At 43.8% G+C, this 27,012-nt stretch overlaps 1 protein-coding gene across 1 annotated transcript; it reads left to right on the forward strand.

The window, feature by feature from the left end:
* Positions 1 to 61: 61 nt before the first annotated feature.
* GOT1 (glutamic-oxaloacetic transaminase 1) lies at positions 62 to 25,362 on the forward strand. Its single transcript, XM_030334678.2, has 9 exons — positions 62 to 286; positions 9,865 to 10,046; positions 16,646 to 16,769; positions 17,462 to 17,574; positions 17,814 to 17,918; positions 19,711 to 19,861; positions 19,948 to 20,113; positions 20,865 to 21,007; positions 24,802 to 25,362. The coding sequence occupies exons 1-9, from the start codon at positions 169 to 171 to the stop codon at positions 24,939 to 24,941; spliced, it is 1,242 nt and encodes a 413-aa protein (XP_030190538.1). The 5' UTR covers positions 62 to 168; the 3' UTR covers positions 24,942 to 25,362.
* The last annotated feature ends 1,650 nt before the right edge of the window (positions 25,363 to 27,012 follow it).

Below are 27,012 nucleotides of genomic sequence, written 5' to 3' on the forward strand. Positions count from 1 at the left end.
GGTTCACCGCGTTGCCAAGTTCCGGACGCAGCTAGGCCATTGGAGGCCGCGGGCCCGCCCCTGCCGGCTGGGTGAAGGTGAAAGTCTCCTCCAGTCGCCCGGGCTAGACCGGACCGGTGGCTCTGGAAAGTAGACTGGAAACTCTCTGTTGTCTCCAGTTCTTCTGCAATGGCGCCTCCTTCTGTGTTCGCCGAGGTTCCGCAGGCGCAGCCCGTCCTTGTCTTTAAGCTCACTGCCGATTTCCGGGAGGATCCGGACCCCCGCAAGGTCAACCTGGGAGTGGGAGGTAAAGATGCTGTGCTTAGGGAGTAGGAGCATCCTGGGGAGTGGAGCGGACCTAATCCGCGCCGCGGGGAGTGGGACAGGCTGAGGCCCAGCATAGCCTCACGGGGGAGCCCCGGAGAGAAGGCAAGATCTACGAAGCTTTTTCAACCTGCCCGTTTTACAGATGAGCATATGGAGTCTCTGGGAAAAGGAGATGTGCCCAAGGTCCACAGTACAGGTCTAGCAGCCAGGACACAAACCCAGTTTTTACGATTCCTCATTCTATGTTCTTTATACCGCATCCTTTCGCCTGTTAGTAAATGGGGCGCCCAGAGATTGGAAGGAGAGGGAGGAAGCTAGGAAGCCTGATAGGCTCGAAGTTCTGGCTGCTGGGGAATGGATGAGGGAGAACTCTAAGCCTTAGGGAGCTCTGATCTGGGTCAATAAATATTTGAGTGACTACCAGCTAACAATCAGTACTTTACCAAGACTTGTGGGGGCGAGGAGAGGAGACTGAGGGTTGGTTTTGGCCTCAAGGATGTTAAAGTCAAGATGTGATATAATAGAAATTTAGAATACTTCTGAGACAGGTTAATGCTGCCTGGGAGGATCTGGGAAGAATATTCTGGCCTTCACAGATGTGGTAGGAATGGGTAGAGATGGTGGGAAGGAGTGGAAAGAGTGTGGAGGTAGGAGCTCGCTTTTCCCACATTCTTGTCCTCATTTCTTGTTTGTATTTCTTGGACCTTTGACAGCTCAGAACATGGGCCTCAGTTTCCCTTTCTGCAAGAAAAGGGTTTAGACCGGAGTGCCTTAGAATAACTCCAACCTTTGGTGAATTTGTTGTTTCTGTCACTGTCATTTGAACGTTTGAAGCCCCACAGACACTCGACTACATACAAAGGCCAGCCACGTTGAAGAAAATGAGTATGATGTTCTGTGCTAAGGAACACACTTAGAGGACTACAAATTTTGGAAAGAGAAAATCAAGGGTGGCGAGAAGGAGGTTCAGAATCAGGCTTCCCACAGTGAGTGTACATAGGACCTGTTAAAAAAAAGTCTTTACTAAGGAGCATGGGAGAGGAGTGAGAAAAAAGCCATTAAAAAGTATGATTTGTTGAAGCTAGGTAATGGGTAAATGGAACATCCATCATATCATTCTTGCAACTTCTGTATATGTTTGAAATTTTCCGTAATAAAGCATTTTTTAAAAAGTAAATAGTATGTAGTTTAACTCATGGAGAGAAAGTGATGTTTTCAACAGGCAGCTGAGTGGGAGAAATATTGAAAGAATGCCTTGAATTGAATTGGAATCGGGCAGTATTCAAGCTCTTAATTTAAATCCAATTTAAAACCTCCAAGTACTTATTTAGGGCCAGATATATACGTTGATGTTGATTTAAATACATCTTTTAAAATTTTTTGACTCAGTTACCTTTAAACTATCTTACAGAATTTTTGTGAGAGTTAAATACATTTAAAGTACTTAGAATAGTGGCTGGCAAATAAGTAGGAGTTATGTAAGTATTAGTCGTTTTGGCATTTCTGTTACTTTTGTTACTATTGTTGTTTTGGCAGCTCTTAGGTTGCATAGAAGATGTTGAATAAATTTTTCAGCTTAAGAACTGCAAAATGAAATCATTTCTGACATCCCTTAAGAAATAAACTGCTCATGGGGCGCCTGGGTGGCGCAGTCGGTTAAGCGTCCGACTTCAGCCAGGTCACGATCTCGCGGTCCGTGAGTTCGAGCCCCGCGTCGGGCTCTGGGCTGATGGCTCGGAGCCTGGGGCCTGTTTCCGATTCTGTGTCTCCCTCTCTCTCTGCCCCTCCCCCGTTCATGCTCTGTCTCTCTCTGTCCCAAAAATAAATAAAAAAAAAAAACGTTGAAAAGAAATAAACTGCTCATGCAGAGAAAAAGTGCCCTGCCAGCCCAGGCCAGAAATGATTGGCTCAGAAGTATGGTTTGTAGTTCAGGTGGTCACTTCACCTGTGACAGTGCCTTTTTCATGGTTTCCAGGAACCCAGGAACTTTACCTGCTTACCATGAACAACTGATTTATGCATTTAATCTTTTTTAAAAGTTTATTTATTTATTTTTGAGAGAGAGCGAGAGAGCGTGCTCAAGTTGGGGAGGGGCAGAGACACAGAGAGAGAGAATCCCAAGCAGGCTCTGCACTGTCAGAGCAGAGCCTGATGCGGGGCTCAAACTCTTGATCAAGAGTCGGAAGCTTAACCGACTGAGCCACCCAGGCGCCCCTGCATTTAATGCTTACAACGACTCTGAGGGTTGTTTTAGACATAAGGAAGTTGAAGCTGAGATGGATGAAGCAGTTTGCCCCAAGTCATATGGCCATTGGTAAGGGAACTGTCCTCTATTTTGGGTCCTTCAGGTGGTCCAGAGGCTGCCAGTGCACTGTAGTGGCAGGTGCTTTGCATACAGGTCAGCCCCGCAGTTTAGTGACGTGACCTTGGGAGGGCTAGTTAAACATCCTAGGACTCAGTCTGTTAAATGAGGAGCAGGGATGGAATGACCTCTCTCTAAAATTGTACTCTAAGATTCACTAACATATTATATGTAAGATAATGATGTTACTGGCCTCATCAGTTGACTGAGGATGAAATGAATAATTATGTATGAAATGTGATATATAAGTGAAAAGTGTGATATAAATATTATTTTTCTTTTTATGATCACCTTGACCAGTTTTTGTTGTTGTTGTTTTGTTTTTTTGTGTGTGTGGATGGCAGGGGCTCAGGTGAGGGTCTCCTTCATCTTTTGAATGTCCTGTCTGTAGTTATACACATCACCAAGTATATCTTTTGTGAAGGAAATGTAATTAATCACTGACTTTGGGGAAGCTACTTTCTCCCCCTCCCCCCCCCCCCCATGTTAAGATAAAGCTCAGTGGGAATTAACCAGCTCAAGTTCTAGTGATGTTGGATGTGTTTAAAATAAACTACAACTATAATTTTACTACCTAGTTCCTACTTGCTGATAGTTTCTCCAGAGATATTCTTCTTGCTGTTTCCATAATTTCCTTTTAGTTAAAGCAGAGCATCACATGTAAGTATGATATGCTCTGAGTTGATCATTTTAGTGCTTGTCAAAGTTTCAGACAAGTGGCTTTAAGGGCACAAGAGACACAGGTCCATCCCGATGTAGCTGAAGCAAGACATTTCTTCATAGGCTTCAGTCTGTTTATCGCATAAACTTAGATTCCTTTTGTTCCAGATAAACTGCTCTTATTTTAAGGTCTGTTGCTGTTTTTAATGTGGATTTCTAGCATCTTCACATAAAACAGTTGGATAGATGTGCTGTATTAGGTGTTTCTGAGTACTCACTGGCCCTCTTCCCAGGAGCCTAGATGGAGAAGGGCTTTAAGAGGTGTGCATATGTGCCCGGGCTCTTGGGTAGCGGTGGGTGAGGGAAGTGGGGATGTTCAGAGGAGAGGAGGGGGGCGGTCTGATCATTGCATTCTCCATGTTCTTCCTTTCTTCTGGAAAGCAGCACTGCTGCACTGCCCTGAAACTTGGGTGCCTCCTCTAAAAGAGGGGTGCCTGGGGCTGGGAAGCCTGCTGGCAGAGGCCCCTCACACAGTGCTCTGGGGCCTGCTTGCTTCGGGCTTTCCCTAGACATCTCTTGTCCTTAAAAAAAGTACATGGATCCATGAGCGTAATATAGTATGACAGCCTAGCTCTTACAATTCTTTGATCTTGGACAAATTATTCAACTTTTCTGGTCTCAGTTTCCAGATCATAACATCTATTTTGTGAGTTGTTTATAGGAATTAAACAGGGGTTAAAAAAAAAAAAAAGGTGAAGCATTTAGGACAGTGCCTTGTGTGTACTAAGCATTCAGTAAGTTCTTGTTATTACTATGGCTCAGGTACCGTCGATGTCTATTAATTGTGAAGTCTTTCTTTCTATCCAGAACCTCTTCCCTGAATGCCAGACCCATACTTAATACAGTTTGCTAGACACACCAAATTCAGCATGTTTGGAACACAACTGGTCATTTTTACCTTCCCTTCAATCTTTTTTTTTTTTCTGCTTATGTTTTATATCTTGGTTGGCCCTCCCTGCCCCCCATCACCACCAGTCTTTATCCAGACTAGAGAGACTTTTGAGTCATTTGCCATCCTTCCCTTGAACCCATGTCAGTTTATTTGGTCACTGGGTTCTGTATTATCTATCTGTCTCATAAATCTTATGACTGTCTCCTCTTTTCTTTATCCTTGCCATCACTACCTTCATTCAAGATGTCATTTTTCCCTTTCTGGATTATTGCAGTAGCCTCCTGGTTTAACTGTCTGCCTGTGTTCTCCTTTCCAGTTTATTTTCTACAGTGTCACTCAAAAGATCCTTGATGTACAGCTGTCAACATCACCCTGTTTAAATGCTTCCAGTGGTTTCCCCATTGAAACGACGTTCCTTAGGAGAGACTCAGAAGAGACTCCAAAGACTTTTTTAGCCCCTCCTTGCTATTCCTCCTTGGATCTTATATTCGAACCATGAAAATGCACGTCCTCAGAAACCTCAGGTCTCCAGGCCTCTTGGACCCTGCACAGGTGTTCCCGCAGTCTGGTGAAGGGGAGCAAAATTTGCCACACTGAAGTATGGCTTAAGCTGGTTATTTTTAAGAAACTGCAGATAGAGGAGAAGCTCTGAAAACCATGTAGAAGTTGCCCTTTAGTAAGAGACATTTATAGGGGAAATATCCATTTGTAAGAGTGACTCTCAGATGACTCTAAATATTTAGAAACTTACCAGTGGAGAGGGCTGGGCTGAAGTCTGCGTAACAATCTTACTCTTGTTCACTGTGTTTTAATGATCATCTTCCATAACTGACTCCCCACCCTTTTTGTCTCTAGCTGAAGGTGATATTTAATGTGATGGCTTTGGCCATTTTGGGGAGTTACTCAGTTTTCCTGGATATACAGGGAAAACTGAGTAACTCCCATGTATACAGGAGCTACAGGTTATTAAACTTTTTTCTCCTGTTAACCTGTCTTATGTCAATTTAATTATTAGACCAGCCAAAGAACCGAAAAGGGTGGAAGGGAAAACTTCTCTGCCTCTACACTAGAATGCCCTTTCCTTGTCTACCTTTTAAACTTGTATTCAACTTTCAGACTTGATTCTCTGTGAAATCTTTCCTGACTCCTTACAGGAGAATTAAGGGCTCCATGTTCTGTTTCCTTGAGGGCAAACAGTATCCTACCTATTTCTGTGTAGCTACTTGTAGCCAGTGCCTTGTTCTTGGTAGATTCAGTAATGAGTAATGAATGAGTGAATGAAAGAATGAGTGAGAAACTCCTGGCTCCAAGTAGGAATAAAAATCCCCTGGAAAGCAGGAATCATAGTTGTTAATCATGTTTGACTTCATTGCTCTAATCACAAGAGCAGTCTGCTGTTCTGCTTCATTAGGACAGTTAGGCAAGGCATTGGAAATAAATCTGGAACTGAACCTGGGAGAAACTGGGTGGTGAAGAAGGAAGGGGAGGTATCAGTTGGCCAGTTTCTCTTTTGTCCCAATATAGATGCCTCCGTGCCTCCAGTCATGTATAAGATTTTTTAGAGTAGTACAGAATATGCAGTATGGGTAAGAACAGCAGTACTGCAACCTTTCATCTTCCTATTTTACTTATTTATTTATTTAACTGTTATTTTTTAAAGGATTTTATTTTTAAGCAATCCCTACACTCAACATGGGGCTTGAACTCACAACTCTGAGATCAAGAATCACATGCTCCACTGACTGAGCCAGCCAGGCACCCCCCCCCCCATTTTATTTATAATATGTGGTTTACAAATAACATTATTATCATAAATGCAATATATATGGCATAATTATGTAATAGATATATAGCATCCCAACACAGATGTGAAGCATAATAGAACTAGTTTTTCTATGAATACCCACACTCTTGTACATCTAAATAGCATCCCTTCTGTGTGTGTAGTGAAAGATATGTTTGCTGTTGCTACAAGTATCATTTCCAGCAATCAGATTTGCTTTCAAAGGACAAAGATTTGGCACCAATTGAGGATATTCAAAATAATGAGATTTCTCTAATTCCAAAAGAAGAATTCCAAGAATAAGATGGACAATGGTAGCATTGTGATTATAGATAGCGTGATTCCCTTCAGGGACAACTCTTAACTTAAAAGTGGTTATTTTGACATCTCTTTAAAAAACCAGGGGCACCTGGGTGGCTCAGTGGTTAAGCGTCTGACTTTGGTTCAGACCATAATCTCACTGTTCATGAGTTCGAGCTCCACATTGGGCTCTGTGCTAACAGCTCAGAGCCTGGAGCCTGCTTCGGATTCTGTGTCTCCCTCTCTCTCTGCCCCTCCCCCATTCATGCTCTGTCTCTCTCTCTCTCTCTTCCAAAAATAAATAAACATTAAAAAAAATTTAAAAAACCAGACCACCTGGGTGCCTCAGTCAGTTAAGCATCAGACTCTTGATTTCGGCTCAGGTCATGATCTCACCATTTGTAAGATTGAGCCCATTGCTGGGCTTTGTGCTGACAGCATGGAGCTTGCTTGGGATTCTCTCTCCCTCTCTGTCTCTCTGCCCCTACCCCACTCGTGCTCACTCGAACTCTTTCTCTCTCTCCCTCTCAAAATAAATAAACATTTAAAAAAGGAATTAAAAAAAACCCAGACCAAATCCCACCTGATAAAAATAGGCTTTTTAACTTGTTTGGAGGGAATTTAGTGGGTCAGGGGATAGTATGTGAGCATTGTGACAGTGTTACAGCCTCCTACCCAGAGACTATTGGTTGGTTAGTGGCTGTGGCAGTCTGAGCTCTGTCTACATTCTTATTACCAGTTTGATGTGCTTATCAGATCTGCAAATGACACATTCCTAGAGGGTAGAGTTAGTTGATAGAAGACAAACCCCAAATGAAAATGATCTTATAAAGTCTTGACTTATTTGTTGTATAGCTTTTGACCTGTAATTTTACATCTAGAAACATTTTTCTTTTTTTTTTTTTCAACGTTTATTTATTTTTGGGACAGAGACAGAGCATGAACGGGGGAGGGGCAGAGAGAGAGGGAGACACAGAATCGGAAACAGGCTCCAGGCTCTGAGCCATCAGCCCAGAGCCTGACGCGGGGCTTGAACTCCCAGACCGCGAGATCGTGACCTGGCTGAAGTCGGACGCTTAACCGACTGCGCCACCCAGGCGCCCCTAGAAACATTTTTCTAAGGGAACACTCATGAATATGTGTGAAGATACAAGAACATTTATCACAGTATTTATAATGTCAAATAATCAAAAGCAACACAAATATTTAATCAATCATGGAAAGGAATGTTGTCTAGCCATTGTGTTACAAATTGTGTTGTAAATGGATCATAAATATGAAAAATGCCCAATTGCATTTATAATAAGAGAAATGCAAATTAAAACTACTCTGAGGTACCATTTGCATCCTTACACTGGCAAAAATTTACTCTGGTGGAGGCTGTGTTAACTGATGAAAATCCCTGTGGAGGCTAGTTTGGGTATATCTGTCAAAACTACAGATACACATACTTCTTATCCACTTCTTCAATTTTCAACCTGCATCCTACAGATATATTTGCATACATGTATGATGACATATGTATGAGGTTGTTCATTGAAGTATTGTTTTGTAATAGCCAAAGATTGGAAACAACTCAAATGTCCATCAGCAAGACACTGGCAAAACAAATTATGGGACATGCATCAGTTATGCAGCTGTAAAAAAGAACAAAGACATTTTGTGTACAAACAGAAAAAAAAAAGATCTTTAAGTAGAAAAAGCAAGGAACAAAACAGTGTATAGTATGTTGTATGTTACCTTTTATATAAAAAGGGGGAACATAAGCAAGCTGTACTTGCTTGCAGTTTTATAGGGAAATTCTGGAAGGATACAAAAGAATGCAGCTGTTATTTATTGGGGGGTGAGGAGTTGGAACTAGGTAGATGGAGGATAAGGATGGGTTGGAGACATGTGAATATATTACCTATTATAAGAATAGTTAATGACAGTGAAAATACTCATATTTGTTAAGTGGAAAAAAGCATGTTGAAAATTTTATATACAGTGTGATGCATGTTTTATAAAAGAATATACTCATGTAAAATAAAGCTTAAGAGGGTTGTACACCAAAATGTCCATACTCTATCCCTGAGTGCCAGGATTATATATTAATCATAATGTTTATCATTTGCTTTCTGGGTTTTTAGAAAATTTCTACAGTCAACATGTATTGTTCAGTAAATAATATCAATAACCTTTCTAAAAAGTGATTTAAAAAAAAAAGGGATTAATGTTGGACAGAAATGAGCAAGATAAAACAATCAGAATTACTCTGAATATTTCAGTTTCAGGGCGCCTGGGTGGCTCCAGGCTAAACCAGTTGGTTTAGTGTCCAACTCTTGATTTTGGCTCAGGTCATGATCTCATGGTTGTGTGATCGAGCACCATGTAGGGGTCTGTGCTGAGCGTGGAGCCTGCTTGAGATTCTCTCTCTCTCTCTCTCTCTCTCTCTCTCTCTCTCCCCCCCCCCCTCTCTGTCTCTTTCTCTCTGCCCCTCCCCCCTCAAAATAAATAAAATAAACATTTAAAAAAATAAAATAAAATTTTCAGTTCCAAAATCACTTCCAAAGTCTGGGTCTGTTGGAGACATAAACATTCCAGCAAAGTCAAATGACCCCTGTCAGGAATCTGCGCAGATTGTTGGCTTGGGTGCAAGCCACAGCAGCTGCCCTCTAAAGCTATAATCCTAAGATAATCATACGTTAGTAGTGGGGAAAAAGTCAGCGATAGGATAACTGGACTAAAAATACTTTTAGTGTAGAGGTGCTTAGAAATTTGCTGTAGGCAAGACTGTAAATATTATGAAATAGATACATTTAGATCAATAAACGTGTGAAACATGAAGTAGGAGGAACAGTGAAAATGGCCAGCCCTGGCGGAGAGAGGACAAAAACGTGTGCAAATATCAAATAGGTTGCTGAGTGATTGTGTAACCATTTGCTGGAGTCTTCAGCCCCGGGGCATTTGCTTGCCACTTGTCCCGTTTCTGTTCTTACAGGACAAGAGGGGGAGGTGGGCCTTCTGCCATGCCCCTCTCCACATTTTATGTTAGAAGGTGCAGCATTCGTGTGAAGTAGCACCTTGTACTTTCTGGAAATCTCTTGGGGAGATGCAGAAGGAGGGAGATTCGGGGCCCATGGCTATACAGACCTCAGCGCGCCAGTCGTATCAACACAGCATCTGTAAGGTGTAGCTTAGTGTGCAGAGTGCTTTCACGTGCACTCTTTCTCTCAGTCAGGCTCTCTGACGCCCCAGTTGTGTTTCAGCATTCTGTCTTTTAGAGGTCATGCGTTTAAGGGCTCTAACTTCCATAAGGGTAGGAACTATGTCTGTCCTGCCTGCCCAGCATATAGCCCAGTGGCTGGCCCAAAGCAGGCAGGCAGTCAGCGAATGAACTTTAATTTCCCTCGCAGTTCTGTTTGGTTGGAAGATGGTGGAGTGCTCCTTGTTTGCAGGGCTAGCTCTTTCTTGGATGAAGCCTGACTCCTCCTCTGCTACTAACTCTTCCCTGTCTTCCAGCTTATCGCACAGATGACTGCCAGCCCTGGGTTTTGCCAGTCGTGAGGAAGGTGGAGCAGAAGATTGCTAACGACAATAGCCTAAACCACGAGTACCTGCCGATCCTGGGCCTGGCGGAGTTCCGGACCCGTGCGTCCCGCCTTGCCCTTGGGGATAACAGCCCAGCTCTCCAGGAGAAGCGGGTGAGTTTTGGGTGAGTTTTGGGTGAGGGTGTACAGTTGACCCTTGAACAGTGTCGGGGTTAAGGGTGCTGACTCCATGCCACACTGAGTCGAAAATTCTTGTATAACTTTTGACTCCCCCAAAACTTAACAGTCTACTAGAAGCCTTATGGATAACATAAAGTCAATTCATGTATGTTGTATGTATTGTATACTATATTCTTACAACAACGTAAGCTAGAGAAAAGAAAATGTTATTAAGAAAATCATAAGGGGGCACCTGGGTGGCTCAGTCAGTTAAGCCTCTGACTTCGGCTAAGGTCACAATCTCACAGTTTGTGAGCTTGAGCCTGGAGTCCGGCTCTGTGCTGACAGTGCAGAGCCTGCTTGGGATTCTCTGTCTCTCTCTGCCCCTCCCCGACTTGCACATGCACTTGTGCTCTCTCTTTCTCTCTCAAAATAAATAAGTAAACTTAAAAAAATCATAAGGAAGAGAAAATGCATTTACAACACAGTACTGTATTTATTTTAAAAAATCCAGGTATATGTGGACCCATGCATTTCAAACCTGTGTCATTAGGGGTAGACCGTATTTTCTTTAGATGCTACGCAGGGGAGAGGAGGTTGAAAACTCAGTTTGGTTAAAAGTGTCAGGTGTTATGTCTGTTGAACTGTCTCCTGACTGGTAGTGCAAACGGTGTGGCTGTATATCAAGCATGGCTTCTTTGATTGTTCTGTTTTATGCAATAGATGATCAGATTTTAGCTGCTGGGTTTGAAGCAGTCAGGGAATTTAATGAAATGATGAAGAGATCAGGGTCTGGACCCAAATCTGCCCCTTTGGCCATGGGCAAGTCATTTACCCCTCTGACCCCGGCATCTCATCTACATGTTATGAAAGACTAGTTTGTGGTTCATGATCCCATTAGGAGCACTTACATAGAGGGGATCATTTAAGAGGTCTCTGACCCCCTGAAATTTTATGCAGAATTCTGTGTGTACGTGTATTTCTGAAGAGAAGGTTTTAGCTTTTATTGGATTTTTTTTTAAGGTTTTTAAGGAATATCTATGCTATGCCCAATGTGGGGCTTGAACTCACAACCCCCAAGATCAAGAGTGGCATGATGGTGGACCAGCTGGTGGACCAGCTGAGCCAGCCAGGCGCCCTGCTTTTATTGGACTTTCAAAAGGAGTCTGTGTCCCCAAAAGTTCAAGAGCCACTAGTCTAGATGCTTTCTGAAGTTCCTGCCAGTTCTAATGTTCTTTAATTCTTCTAGCCTTGACTTCATCTTCTCCCATTTAAGTGCTTCCTAGTAGGTATTCTGTGTATAGCTGGAGATATATGGAAGAACATATTTGGAAGCAGATATAGCGAAATAGGCTGTATGTGGCTGGAAGTGGTTTGGTAGAGATTCTCGGTGTTGTAGGGACTCAGAGGACAGGGATGGTGGTATGGATGGAATTGGGATGTGAGCTGAACTTTGGGGAATGAGGCCAGGACACTGGCTATACGTTAGCATCACCTAGGGAATTTTACATACATATAGGTGGGCGGACCCCAGTCCAGACCAGTTAAGTCAGAATCTTAGAGGGTACCACCCTTCCCTGCCCTTTCACTCCCTGCCCCACCCACCCCTAACTCCCTTCCCTGCTTGGGCATAGTTTTAAAAGCTCCCCAGCTGATTCCAAAGTACAACCAGGGTTGGGAACCTCAAAGTAGAGAGGAAGGAAAAAGGGGGGTCCTTTTTTTGGAGTAGAAGGAATGCAGGGACAGAGATAGGAGGTAAGTGGGTCTAGGTTGTAGAGACACCTACCTGATTGGAGCTGGGAACATGTCACATAGATCGGGCAGGCTGATTTGGCACCCTGGGCAGGGGAAATCATCTGAAGGTTTGAACAGAGAAGTTACCCAATCAGAGTGTTTGAAGAAGATAAACCTGGCTGCATGGGGAAGGGCTCCGGTTTTTGCAATAGTCCAGTTAGGTATTGTGCAGTTTAAACCAGCTGCCCTACTGCTCCCCTGGGCCGGTGTCGTAGTGCAGCCTTTGTGCACGGAATGGACGAATTCTTGGAATCATCTGATTTATTCTCCACCTGCAGTTACCCAGTTGCCTCCATATGCAGAATGGCAGGGTGAAAATTGAGGGTTGGACACAGGCACAGTCTTTTGTGTATCAGGTGGCAGGGAGGCTCTGAGTGAACGTCCTGGAACTCAGGTCAGTGATCAGGCAAGTCATGAGTGGATTTTGATGACTGACACTGGAACGTTGAGGAGAGTCCTGATGAAGTTTGAGAGTGGAGGACTTTGGCAGCTGGGGGTTATCTTGTGAGATGCTGTTGATAGACGGATGGAATTCTGTTTTTGACAAAGGAAAACCGAGTTTCTGTGTTGGGGACCTTCTTCCTCTGAGACTGCACATTTCTTGTACACTTAATATCTGTGTCAGGTGGATGCTTGTTTCTCTGCCCAGTGCTCCTGTTTTGATTTCATTCTGTAAGACGTGTGGAACATGGCCCTCCCTCTTTGTCTGGTTCATCCTGTGTTGTGTTTTTGATCAGAGAACAAATTTAGATGGCAGTCCATAAATATTTGAAGGCTTTTTTTTTTTTTGAGGGGTGTGGAGGATGGTTTGGGATGCTCTCTTGGCATCTGCGTCACCATAGGTACTGGCTGGTTCTGAGCTCTGAGTCTGTCCTTTCTCCCTGGACGTCTTCACCATCCCCAAGTTCAGCCCACTGTTCTCTCATTTGGATTCTTATAATAGCCTCTTGTCTCTAGTCCCTTCCCCATCCTGTTACATTCTGCACAGTGCAGCTAGGATGATCTTCCTTAGCAAAAAAAGCTGATAATCATGTCAGCTGCTCCCTGCCATACACACACACACACACACACACACACACACACACACACCCTTCCATTATCTACAGGGCAAATCCAGACTTTGAACTTGGCATGTGGCATATTTCATCCTGTTCTCCAGTGACTCACAGCCCCCCTACACCCCACCCACCACCCATTCCCCTTGGGGTCCCTGCCATTCCACAGACCTGTAAGTCCTGCAAGGCCCGGCCAAGGGTCACTTCCATGCTGAGTCCTTAGCTTTCTCGGGCAGAGCTGAGTTATCACAGGACTTTGTTCACAGCTCAGGAATAATTGTACTTATTATGCTTACTATAATGTATAATTTTATAAGTCTGTCTCCCACAAGACCATGACTTCCCTCAGGGCAGGGATGATGGGTTACTAATTTATCTTGTAAATTTTCAGCATTTAGCTCCCAGTCTGACACATCAGAGATTCTCAGATGTTTGAATTCCCTCATTCATTCAGTCAACAGATGAGTGGTCACCATTAAGGGTAGGCACTGTTCTAGAAGCTGGAGCACAGCAGTGACCAAAAGACCCAAAATATTCTGCCCTGGCTTACTGTTATGTGGGGAGAAGGAACTGTAAACATAATAAATAAGAACATGATAGAGTATGTTAAAAGAAAATAAATGTTGTAAAAAGAAAGTAGGAGAGGCACATTAGGAGAGCTGAGGGTGGGAGTAGGGGTAGAATTGGTTTTCACTGGGGTGGTCATGATAGAAATAGAAATGGCATTTCAGCCAGAACTTGAAGGAAATGAGGCGTGAATGAGTAAACCAGAAAACAAATAATAATCATGTCTTCCCCTAGATTTTTCTTCTCAAGATTCAATGTTACCAGGTCCATCAACCATTTTGAGGAGACCTATTTTCTACACTCGTCACTGCCTCTTACTGCTTTCTATTTTCAGACCTTGTACTGTATGTCCAGTTTTCATCTCCAGCACTGTAATGTTTCAGCTTTGGGAATTCCCAAGCCACCATCGGTAGGAGGGCTCATAGGCCATGTGATGCTATCCCAGTTTCTCGCTTTGACCGTCACCTCTAGGAGGCTTAGGCTTTCACTGTGGCTTATCTTGTCACCGTTGTCTTCTTCATCCAGTTTGCCCATGCTTAGCACCCTGTGCCAGAGACCTGTGTGAACTGCTAGCAGTGCCCAGGTTCATGCATCATGGCCTTGGTTGCAAGTAGCTTCTGCTCAGCTTTCCTGCTCCTCATTACATCAGCAAACTGTGATCTCAGACAAATGTTGTCGAGTCTGGCAGGGATTTCTTCAGGCCATGTAGCTAAATCAAGATCACAGGTTACCTACTGGCATCATTCACACCACATGTTACTGGATTTTTCTAGTTCTGGACACCCCAGTTTAGCTGCCAGGTTGGTTGCCTTGTTCGTTTTGAACTTCGCACTTGTTTCCTTCATCCCAAATGTAGGGTTTCCCTGGACTTTAGAACAGTTTGCCAAAATTCAGTTCACAGAGTGACCAAATTGATACATTATTGGTTTGCCCCCAATTTCTTTCTTTTAATTGCTGATACAGTTTGTGTTTCACTGAAGCCGTCCAGTATTCAGTATGTTTTTAGGGAATGATAATTTCTTGAGAATTTGATGTCAAGTGTTACATAAAAGGATTAGGTCACGTTAGTGAAGTGGATGTATCTCTTCCGAACATGTTTTCAATCTAATCTACTGGCTTTTTGACTTCTTTTAGTTAATGAATTTGCATCTTGGAGTGGGAGAGAAAGGAAATAAAAAATTACACCTGAGAACATTTTCACTGATGTCCACGTACACCCGTCACATACCCGTGATAACTTAAAACCAGGTTCAAGGGAAGCCTTGCTCATCTGTATAGAAAGTGTCAACATTCCAGAATTGCCTAGGTGTTTGAAATGTGAGATAATGAATAAAGTTGACATTCAACTTAGCTCATGCCAGGTCCATGAAAAATAAATGCACATATGGCTTAACATCACTGACTAACCGTCTAACCCACTTAGCCACCCAGGCAGCCTGCAAAACCTTTATAAAGTAATGGGAGGGGCCTGGTGCTCAGTGGGGATCACTGTGGAGAACAGAGAAGTTGGTGTGCCCCATCTGACCGGCACTGACCGTTTTCACCCAGTCCACTGCCCTTGCTTTCCTACAGCGCACAACCATGCTCACTTCCTCGTTTGCTTGAACGTCCACTTGGCTTCTATTTCACATTTCAGACCGTATTCTTTCACAGATGCTCAGACCTCTGAATACAAATAGAACACTGGGGAATAATAACAAGTGGTGATAATTGGTATCACTGCCTCGTTCCTGGCTCAAAGAGGATTTCTGCTAATGACTCATTGTTCATCAAAAAGCTGACTTATTCATCATGGCTGAATGAATTTTTCCTGTTACTTTTGAGAAGTATCCATTATTTCCTGTTTTACTGAGCATCAAAATCAGGGATGTCTATGATTTTCTTATCTGTCATGAAGATCATTTGGGTTTTCTGTACCTTAGTGGCATGACACATTTTATATCTCTTAACAATCTTGCATTCATGGGATGACTGTCACTTGAGAAAGGGGGTGTTTTTTAGTGTACTGTTGGGTTCATGCTGTTCATTAATGTTTATCTGGAAAGTGAGTATCAGTGTTCATGAATGAGTTTGGTCTCCCTTTTTTCTGTTTTTTTTCCTTTGTTATCTTTTAGCATCAAAGTTTTGTTACTGTTTTAAAGAAGATTTCAGGAGCTTTTCTACTTTGTCTAGGGAGATTTTTTTAACCTTTCTATTGTGGAAAATTCCAGATATTTACATAAATAGATAATGCAGTGTGATGAAAAAACCCCATGTATCCATCACCGAGCTTCAACAATGATCTGTATTTGGTCAATTTTGTATACCCTCCCACCCCCGTGCCAAAGGTAAGTTATTGTACAGCAAATCCCAGACATCTAAATATATTTTAAAAATTATTTTAAAATTTTGCAAATAATACATGAATATGTTCTCCTTTTTTTAGAAAATCACTTACACATTAGGCCAAACAAAGTCCCCTTGATCACTATTCCCCCGTCCCAGGCCCCTCCCCAGAGGTTGCCAGTATTGTTAGATTGCTGTGCCCTTCCTTTTGATAGATTTTCTCAGGTGATCTTTTTCTGTCTCCTTAATCCTTTAGACACATTGAGCAATTTATGACATTTCTCTACTGAGTCATGCCAAAGCCTACTAAGAATTGTGAGAGGGCGGAACGGAAGGCATGTAGGCAGAACAGCAGAAGCAGGGCAGGTGACTAGATCTGAAGCAAGAAGGCGTGGAATCATTCCCAGCTCTGCCTCTCACAGCCACACAGCCCTTTGAGAGACCCCTTCTCTGCATCGATTTCCTCATGTATGAGTTGGGGATCTATAGCTTACTTCATAGAGTTGTGCAAGGATTGAACAAGAATGTGTGTGAAGGTATTTTGTAAATGGGACAACATAGGACTCTATTATTGCCCATGTGGGGTCATTTTAAGATGCAAGGAAGTTAAGGAAAGTTGTCTTGAGAGGCTGGTAACCGAACAAAGTGCTTCACTTCCCGTAGCCTCGGTTTCCTCATTTGTAAACATGGGCAAATATAGTTGTGAGGTTTTGATAAGATAATACATTTAAAGGGCTTAGCACAGAGCAGGCACAAAGTAAGTGCTCCATGGTACTAATAACAAGTGCTCGTTGTTTCCTAATAATCATCTGACTTCACTATTATCAACCAGTGACCTTGCTTCTCTTTCAGGTGGGAAGTGTCCAGTCTTTGGGGGGGACAGGTGCACTTCGAATCGGAGCTGAGTTCCTAGCACGATGGTACAATGGAACAAACAACAAGGACACGCCTGTCTACATGTCCTCACCAACCTGGGGTGAGTCCTTTAGCTGTAGTGAGAGGAGAAACAGAAGAGCCCCGGGGGGGATTACCCTCATGAATGTCACCGCTTATGCAGAAGATGTAACCCAGCCTGGATCAACTGACATTTGTCGATGGCTCGAGCAGTGGATTATGGCAGTACATGAGTAACCTGATGCTCCAGTTCAGAATAGCAATACTCATTCTCAAGTTTCTTGGTAGACTTGTGTTTTAGCATATGTTGAAATTTCCCAGAGGAGGTATAAAATGTAGACACAGGAAGTCCCATTGTGGTGTAGGATATAAATTTAGCATGACTGACCAGTTGAACTTGTTCTTGGTTACAATCATTTTTCTAAGTCTTTTTTTTAATGTTTGTTTATTTTTGAGAGAGAGAGAAAAAGTGCAAGCAGGTGAGGGGCAGAGAGAAAGGGAGACAGAATCCAAAGCAGGCTCCAGGCTCTGAGCTGTCAGCACAGAGCCCGATGCGGGGGGCTCGAACCCACAAACCGTGAGATCATGACCTGAGCTAAAGTGGGAGGCTTAAACTGACTGAGCCCCCAGGCGCCCCTCATTCTTCTTAACTCCTTACCTCGATGTTGCCCAGGGAATGTTGAACCTGTGAGGGCCCTGGAAGCTGACTTGTGTCCTTTCCAATTAAGCTTCTGTATTTGTAAAGCATTTAACTTTTTACCCCTTTGCTTACAGAGAATCATAATGGTGTATTTTCTGCCGCTGGATTTAAAGACATTCGGTCCTATCACTATTGGGACGCAGCGAAGAGAGGACTCGATCTCCAGGGTTTCCTGAATGATCTGGAGGTGGGCGATTAGATGAAAAGTAAACAGACCCCCATGGTGTCAGGAGGAGCAGGGAAAGGTCTTTGGATCAGTTGATAAGGGAGAGAGTCTGAAACATCCTACCCAAACCAGATGGTGGTTTCTGAGTTAGCACATAAGGAAGAAATATGCTGCCCCTTGCCCAGTGTGCCACTGACTCTGACAGCACCCCCACCATATTCCTGCTAGTGTGGCAGCTGACATAGCTTCCTTCCCCTCAGAATGCCCCCGAGTTCTCCATCTTTGTCCTCCATGCCTGTGCACACAACCCAACTGGGACTGACCCAACTCCGGAGCAGTGGAAGCAGATCGCCGCCGTTATGAAGGTAACTGCCTTTCCAGAGCATCTCTTGAAACATAGTATGTATTATTATTTTATGTATTCAAAAGCAATATCTGTTCACAGAAGAGTTTGGAAAATGGAGAAAAGCCCAAAGAAGAAGATAAATATTAACTGTAAATCCTATTACCCAAAGAAAGCCATTGTTAATTTGTTACACATGTAAATATATTTATTTCACAAAGATGGGGTCATTTTCTTTATGCTGTTTTGTAACATACTTGTCTTTCATTTGGATTCCTTTATGTGCCATGGAATGTTTTATAGCGCCATTTTCCATGCATGGCTACGTGCCATTAGGGATTGATTAAATCAATTCATGGACATTTAGATCTCAGGTTTCTTGTTCTTCTGAACAGTTGTGTATAAGACTCCTTGTTATAATTTCTTTGGGATGACTCTCTAGATTTGAATTTCTATCTCAAAGGGTATATATTCTTCATTAATGTGTTTAAAGAATACTCATTGAGAAACTGCTACGCAGCAGGCATCTGGAGGATATAATAGTGAGCACAGCAGAGACCATCTCTGCTCTCAAAGAGCATACAGCCTGTTTGGGCAGACAGCCAAATACTGTGGGACAGCAGTGTTGATGGGGTTATGTAGAGGCACGTAGCCCAGACTTTGGGGTGTGTGTGTGTGTGTGTGTGTGTGTGTGTGTGTGGAAGGCAGTAGTGGCAGAAGAAGCCATGTTGAGACTTGAAGGATGAGGACAGGTGGGGGCTGGCAGGGAAGGAATGTTCCCTACAGAGGGAGGAGTGTGGTCAAAGCCCAAGGTAGAAGTCATGGCCCATTTAAGGAACTGAGAATAAGTCTCAGTACAGCAAGAGTTCTAAGGGGTTGCAAGTGAGTTAAAGGTAAATGGGGGCAAGATCCTGTGCTGAGCCATTGGACTTTATTTGGAGGGCAGTGGGGAGCCACTGGAGAACATTTATGTCATGCTGTGTTGTGAGCAGATTTGCGTTGTCTTCAGGCTACATAGCAGGGAGTGGATCCAAGGGAGGCAAGGTTAGTCAGGCTGAGAGAGCAGTTAGGAGGCTGTTGTCATGATCCAGATGGGAGCTGTTGGGGATCTGAATGAAGTCAGTGGCAGGGGCAGACCTGAAAGGATTCTCAAGCCCCCAGGAGATGGGGGTGATGGGAATCGGGATGTGATTGGATGTGAGGGATGAGCTGCTGGGGTAGGAGTGGAGGATGCACCCTGGCCTCTGGCGTGGACAGTTGGGGGCATAGAAGTGGTGTCCTCTCAGACAATAAGCATAGTAGGAGGGGCAAGTTCAGTTGTGGGGAGTTCTTTGAGGAGGTTGGAGGGGTGAGAGTAGGGACTACACGGTCTGCTTTGTCTTCAGTGTCCAGTAGACGAGGGCTGGGGTTGTCAGGGACCCCTGGGGAGACCAAGCTGACTAAGCTTATCACACCGAGAATTCTGAGGAAAGAATCCTCCACCAACATGGGACACTACGTCCACGCCTCACAAATAAGCCCTGTTTGGCAAAGCAGCATCATGATACTCTAGGAGAGTGTACTTTAAAAGAATAAGGTTTACTGAAATTGTTAGACTTATTGTTAGCTTGATAGTCTAGAATATCCAACTGCATACTGGTATTTAGCTGAACAGAGGAACAGATGTAAGTGGCGGTTGAATGCAGAAAGGGGAGAGATAGGAGAAATGGGTAGTGTTAGAAATTTTGTGCAGGCACCAGCTGGGGAAGGAAGGCTGGTGTCTGAGGTTGGTTCCAGAAGGATCTCCTGGCCTGACTCACTTTCCTTCCTCACAGCGCCGGTTTCTGTTCCCCTTCTTTGACTCAGCCTATCAGGGCTTTGCATCTGGAGACCTTGAGAAAGACGCCTGGGCTGTTCGCTATTTTGTGTCTGAAGGATTTGAGCTCTTCTGTGCTCAGTCCTTTTCCAAGAACTTCGGGCTCTACAGTGAGTGCTCTCCTGAGTTATAGCCCTGTCCCGCCCCACCCCACCCCCATCACAGCTCCCAAGCTGACTCTCATCCCTCCCTTTAGATGAGCGAGTGGGCAATCTGACCGTGGTTGCAAAAGAACCTGACAGCATCCTGCGGGTCCTTTCCCAGATGGAGAAGATAGTGCGAATTACTTGGTCCAATCCCCCTGCTCAGGGAGCGCGAATTGTGGCCTGTACCCTCTCTAACCCTGAGCTCTTTAAAGAATGGTAAGGGGCGCAAAGCCTGATGGGTGAGTTGTGGGAACATAGGACAGTAATTGTCCCATCACATTTAACCGTCTCTTCCTTTTATTTTGGCAGAGGCAGGACAAAATTACTTTGAACTCTTTGAGTCGCAGATATTTCTGTAGAATAAGGCTGGCACCTGCTCACACGAGCGTAATACAACACACGTGAATAACACAGAACCAGGAACATAGGAGGAAGCACTCAGTGAATGGGGCGTTTTCTCCATTCTCCCACTACCCAGGCTTCCCCCCTAAAAGTTGGGAAACACAGGAAGGAATTCCTGATAGTCTAGAATATCCAACTGCAAGTTAGTGGGACAACTTGGGGACTCTTCATTTGTATCTAGTTTGCATATATTTTGCCTTATTTTGAAACAATTTTTATGTGGTAGCTATCTACAGTCTACTTAATTAGGCCTGATAAAATACATTAGCCTGTCTGGGTCAGTCCCTAGGTGAATTCTGGGTTAAAACATGAGCGGTATCACAGCCACTATACCCATGACTAGTGCTAAATTCCCATCAGAAGCTCAGTTATTTCCTTCTGCCTGGTAAGTCTCTCTGTGGTCTTTATCTGTGGGTTTATCTACCCATCTAGGCCTCCACGTACTGTCATAGCCAGGTCGTGATCTCATCTGCAGTTTATAGATTAAATTATATTTTTTAAACTTACGTGTTTCTGTGTGCCATCTGTCTTGTCTGGACTGATATTTATACTGCTGTCCACTCAGGACAGGTAATGTGAAGACAATGGCTGACCGGATTCTGACCATGAGATCTGAACTCAGGGCACGCTTAGAAGCCCTCAAGACTCCAGGAACCTGGAACCACATCACTGAGCAAATTGGAATGTTCAGCTTCACCGGCTTGAACCGTAAGTGTCCCCCCAGCTACCTGGAATGCTCCCTCCTCTCATTGTTGGGTTTGGCCCCTTTACCTATTTGGTCAGCCATAAAACTGTGGGCCAGAACAAGTTAGGTTTTCTCAGTGTGTCCCACTCATCTGCAGAGCCATAACTAAGTTAGTTTCATTTTTGTGGACTGGGAAGTAACAGGATTTATAGCTTGGAGACTTGCTTTATGAAACGTCTCTCATAAATGCTTGGGTACCTTTTGGTTTTTCTTTAATCCTAAGTATAAGTATCATACATGATTATTCAGGGACCTGATTTCTTTTTTTTTTTTAATTTTTTTTTTTTAATGTTTATTTATTTTTGAGACTGAGAGAGACAGAGCACGAATGGGGGAGGGGCAGAGAGAGAGGGAGACACAGAATCGGAAGCAGGCTCCAGGCTCTGAGCCATCAGCCCAGAGCCCGACGCGGGGCTTGAACTCACGGAGCGTGAGATCGTGACCTGAGCTGAAGTCGGACGCTTAACCAACTGAGCCACCCAGGCGCCCCAGGGACCTGATTTCTTAACAAGTCTTTCCTAGTCTCCAAGCATTACCCTCAAAAAAGAGGTTACAAAGTTCTCTCTCCACTTCACAAATAAGAACTTAGGTTGGTAGCTGGAGTTGAGAGCCGATTGGAAGTCTAGCGGGCAGCCATGTGTGATCTTGGTCAGCGGTCAGTAGGGCATATCAGCCATTGGCTGTCCCTTCTGATGATAGAGGATTCATTCATTTAATATGTGATTACGGAACCCCTGCCAGCCAAGCCACAGGTCATATGGTACAGATGTGGCTGCCCACTGTGTGTGGAGCTTGTGTCTGAGTGGCTCTGGGGACAGTTGTATGCCTGACTTGGGTAGCGAGTGGGACATCAGAGGTGCTAGGAAGCACTGTAAACCAGGGCCTTCAGAGTGCCTGTGTGAAATGGGCTCAGAAAAAGCCAAAGGAAATATAAACAAGAAAGGTGGTACTGTATATGGTAGACCCCCGGAAATACTTTGGGGGAGAATGAGACTACCCAAAAAGTAAAGGGATGTCTTAGTTAGCCATAGGTGTCCTCCTGATTCTGGAATGGGGCATTAGTTCACTTAGTAAAATCATCCTTTGCAATTTTAAAAAATATTAGGTATAATGGAAGTGGTATTTAGTAGCAGTATTCTAAAGGCTCAGAAGGTGGATGTGTCTCCCCATAAGATGTATATATTACCCCACTCTCCAGAGTAGGAAATTTGTTTTATTATGAATTAGAAAACAGTGACAATAGACGGGTGCTCATAACACGTAAGTCATATTTTTAGCACTTGGCACTACTTACTCTGTTTAAAAACATTTTTTTCCCCTCCCAACATTTTATTAAGGAAAACTTTTAAAACAGAACAGTTGGAGGAATTGTGACAGTGAACCACATATACCACCACCTGGGTTCTACAGGGCTCATGCCACAGTGCCTCCTTTATGATATTCTGTCCATCAGAACAGGGGATTGCAGCCTGTCATTTGTGGTGTACTCTAGGAGATCTCTGAAGCCCCTGAAATGATATTTTAAACATTGTGTATGTGTGTATTGGCTTTTTTCTAGGGAAAGAGTTCATAACTTTAGTTTCTCAGTTATGATGCTTCCTTTCCTGACAAAAGTGGAGAGGTTTCATCTTTATTTAAAAAAAAGAAAACAGGGTTGGGGTGCCTGGCTGGCTCAGTTGGTCGAGTGTGCACCTCTTTTAAGTTTTTTTTTTTAATGTTTATTTATTTTTGAAGGAGAGAGAGAGACAGAGTGTGAGTAGGGGAGGGGCAGAGAGAGAGAGGGAGACACAGAATCTGAAGCAGGCTCCAGGCTCTGAGCTGTCAGCAGAGAGCCTGATGTGGGGCTCGAACTCACGAACCGTGAGATCATGACTTGAACTGAAGTCAGATGCCCACTGACTGAGCCACTCAGGTGCCCCAAGAGAGTGCAACTCTTGATCTTGGGGTTGTGAGTTTAAGCCCAACATTGAATGTAGAGATTACTCAAAAATAAAATCTTATAAATAGACAAAAACCCCAAGGTTGGAGCCCTATAACTACATCTTTACAGGTGGTGGTGTGCCTGTGGCTCTGTGGGTGGTTGAGGTTAGTCTTTATCTCCTTGGGTGACTGTAATTCACACAGTTAAAGCTGGTCAAGGCTACTTCTTCTTTTTTTTTTAATGTTTATTCTTGAGAGAGACAGAGTGCGAGTGGGGAAGGGGCAGAGAACGGGAGACACTGAATCTGAACCAGGCTCCAGGCTCTGAGCTGTCAGCACAGAGCCCAACGCAGGGCTCGAACCCACAAACCGTGAGATCATGACCCGAGCTGAAATCAGACACTTAACTGACCAGGCGCCCCTGGTCAAGGCTACTTCTGAAGGTCACTTTGTTTGCAGGGGTCCAGAGTAACACTGACTACAGGGTCCAGATTTTCCATTTCCATACAGAGGCAACTCAGCATCCTGGCTAAGAGCTCAGACTCGGGAGTTACATGGCCTGCCTTAACATCCCAGATCTACCACTGACTAGCTATATGACCTTGGGAAAGTCTTTTAACTTCCCTGTGTACCATCTATACAATGGGAATGATAAGGTTATCAAGATTGACTGAGTTAATATAAGGTGCTTAGAATACTGCCTGGCACATAGTGTTTACTCCTGTGATTATTATGATTTTATCACTATCTTCATTGGGGCTGCTATGACAGAATAGCATAGGCTATTTATTTATTTCTCACAGTGCTGGAGGCCAGGCAGCTTGAGATCGGGACACCAGCATGGTCAGTTATGGTGGGGGCTCTCTTCCTAGTTTGCAGATGGCTGCCTTCTTGCTGTGTGGGGCTGAAGGGAAGAGAGAGAGTGTGCATGCATGCTTGCACCAGCTTGTCTCTTCTAAGGGCATTCCTGCCAACACAGGGACTCTACCTCATGGCGTCATCCAAACCTCATTATCTGACAGAGGCCCCAGCTCCTAATTCTATCACATTAGGGGTTAGGGTTTCAACATATGAGTTTTGGAGGGACATGAATATTCAGTCCATAACAATTATCCCATTCCCTCAAATTAATGGTGCTAATTAAGGGTGCTATTTATTTAGGGAAAAATCAAATAAAATTGTCTCTTGGCTTTGCAATAACCAGAAATCTCTAGAGATTGTGGCATAAGGGAAAAATAGGCCGTTCCTTCCTATTTCCTACACAAGCATTTCTACAAATACAGGAAAGCCCTCCTGTGTGTTTGAACAGGGGACCGAGAAGTGCCAGATCACAAGCGTCTTACCAGTTTTTCAGCCTGTTGGTTCATGCACACAGCACTTGCCCAGTCCCTCTAGCACGGGGTCTGTACAATGTGCTGTGAAAAGGAAATGTTAAAGGAAGTTTGCTGCTGTGTGCTGGGATACAGGTTAAGGAAGAAGAAGCACTTCATACCAGCGTTTCATATCAATGGGATGTTCTTAAGTCTGAGGGTTGTTTTAATAGGTTGTTCTGGTGAATGTAACACGCAAGCTTCGGTCGGGAGGTAGTCCCAGGTGAAAATTCCTATCAGGAGGAGCTGTATTAAACTTCCTGGGGGTTAGAAAGTTAGCTAATAAGTGGTTTCCAGAATCAATTCAGCATACTTCCCTATGTTTTAATTGGACAGAATAGCTCCTTTTATTTTGCTTCTCTGTGTTGGGGGAAAGAAGGAAACCTGAAACTGTTGTGGAATCTTTGACCCTCAATGGCTGAGAGGGTTCCTACTACTCTCATTATATCTCTTTTGGTTTTCAACAGCCAAGCAGGTTGAATATCTGGTTAACGAAAAGCACATCTATCTGCTGCCAAGTGGTCGGATCAACATGTGTGGCTTAACTACTAAAAATCTAGATTACGTGGCTACCTCCATTCATGAAGCAGTCACCAAAATCCAGTGAAGAAACACCTCCCCGACCAGCACCACCAAAGCAGTCCTGTCACGTGTGTTCCCTGCCTATGCAAGCCTAGCTGTACGTGTCATGGATAGAGACTACGGAGGGCTGGAAGGCTGCTCTGGTGAGGCAGCCCCACATGAAGAGAATCTCCCTTGTAAAGAAATGGGGGCCAGGGATTAGAGCCCCTTAGGAGGCCAGAGCATATTAAGGTTTTAATTTATGAAGAATAAAAAGGTACTTTGATCATGACACGTAGATATCTTGCCCCCTCACTAGAAGCCAGAATGTTGCCTCTGTTGCTCATGTGCTTCTGTGTATCACTTGACTCTGCACAAAGTCTTGTCCCAAAGATCAAGTTGTCTGAAGAGCCAGCTGTGATTGTGAGTGTTGGCTGTGTCATTAAAACTCGTCATCTCTACTCAGAGTGTCTGTCTCCTGCTCTTTCTGCATGGTTGTGTCCCTAGCCCTAAGCTCTAGTTCTCTAGGGTGATCAAGGTAAGAAATAGATTTACCTCTCTCTTACACACACACACACACACACACACACACACACACACTTAACTGACACAGAAGTTTAAGCAAACAGTATTTACCCTTGCTGGGAGCAGTGCGTTCTGATGTTTTCCATTCTATTGTGTTCTAACTAAAGAAATAAAAGTTGATTGAGACCCATGGAATTGATTTTGTGATCCACTAATGGGTTGTAACTCATAGTTTAAAATGAATGCTCTAGAGGGATTTGCTAGTTGCTAAAGAAAAAAACTAAACTGCATTCTTGAAGTATGCCTCCCCTTAGTGACCTCACCTACCACAACTCTGGTAGTTTGGTGGGCTTGTCTTTCAAAGGCCAGCTGTCTTCTTCTGTACTTAAGAAACTGGACTTCATGGATTCATGGAAGGGTTGGCATCACTCAGGGTGATTCTAGAACACAGCCCCTCCCACTGCAGGTGGGGTACCTCTTGGTCTGTTGAAACAATGAGAGCCACATAAATACAGTTCACATTTTCCAGAGAGTCCAAGTGACTCTCCAAATGACAGTTTTGTAGACTTTGAGTTTTAAAATAAGAGGGCTACTACTTGAAGTTTTTAAATATTGAGAGATAACTCTTATTATAACAGGATCTGCCCTTTTCTGGGATACCTTTGAGTTGTTCTAAAATTCTACAGTCCTGGGCTATGACTGGGGTCTTATCAGCTCCAGTCTGTCTCCCCCAGTGTGGAAATCTCTTCTGTATCATCCCTGACTCCTCGTTTGCAACTGGACTGGGTGGGAGATGGATTCTTCCAGTACTTGATGAAGCATCCCATTCTACTGGTGAGCACCTTAATTAAAAAGACCTTTACCTTGACCCAGAATTTGATTTGTCTGTCCTGCTCCTCTGTCCCCTCCTCCCCTCCTTTAGACAGTGGACACCACGCCTATTGGCATTTAGGTTGGACCTTTCAAATAGTTGAAAGTAGCAGTTATTCCTTGTTTTTGCTTTTCCATGAAACTCCTCCCTCCCCCCATTTTTCAGTGTTTCTGTACAGGATACGGTTTCCAGATCCTTCAGGATCCAGCTGGATCCCAGGCAGTCGTTCAGAGAACACTGTGTGATTGGGTCTGGTGGGTGTGGACAGATTTGAAGAGATGACCTCACACTCATTTCTTCATTACCTCCTGTCCTACTTTCCTTTCCATCAGTGTTTGTTCTTCCTATTTAAAGATGCTGGTCATTTGTAAGGGAAGACACAAAACCGGGATCAGTAATCCTACCTGCTGTCACTCTTCTGTCATCTTCTCTAAGCACAGCTTTAATCCAGGAATTCTCAACAGGGTATAGTACCTCAAGGGAGCAAAAGAAGTCTGAGAGTAAAATGGTGTGTGGCCCTCCAAAGCACAGTCCTACCCCACAAAGTCTTAGTTCTTAGTATTTCATTTCTCTTGTTAGGGAGAATTTAAATTCAATTTTTCTCTTGGGGGAAGACACTAGTGCAAAAACTGGTTAAAAACACTTCTTTAAACCAGAACGTCCCTATGAAAATGCTGAAATATTTTTTGCATAAAAGAAAGTCCCAATCAATGGGAATTTG

The sequence above is a fragment of the Lynx canadensis genome, chromosome D2 (genome assembly GCF_007474595.2).
Source record: "Lynx canadensis isolate LIC74 chromosome D2, mLynCan4.pri.v2, whole genome shotgun sequence".
Lineage (NCBI taxonomy): Eukaryota > Metazoa > Chordata > Mammalia > Carnivora > Felidae > Lynx > Lynx canadensis.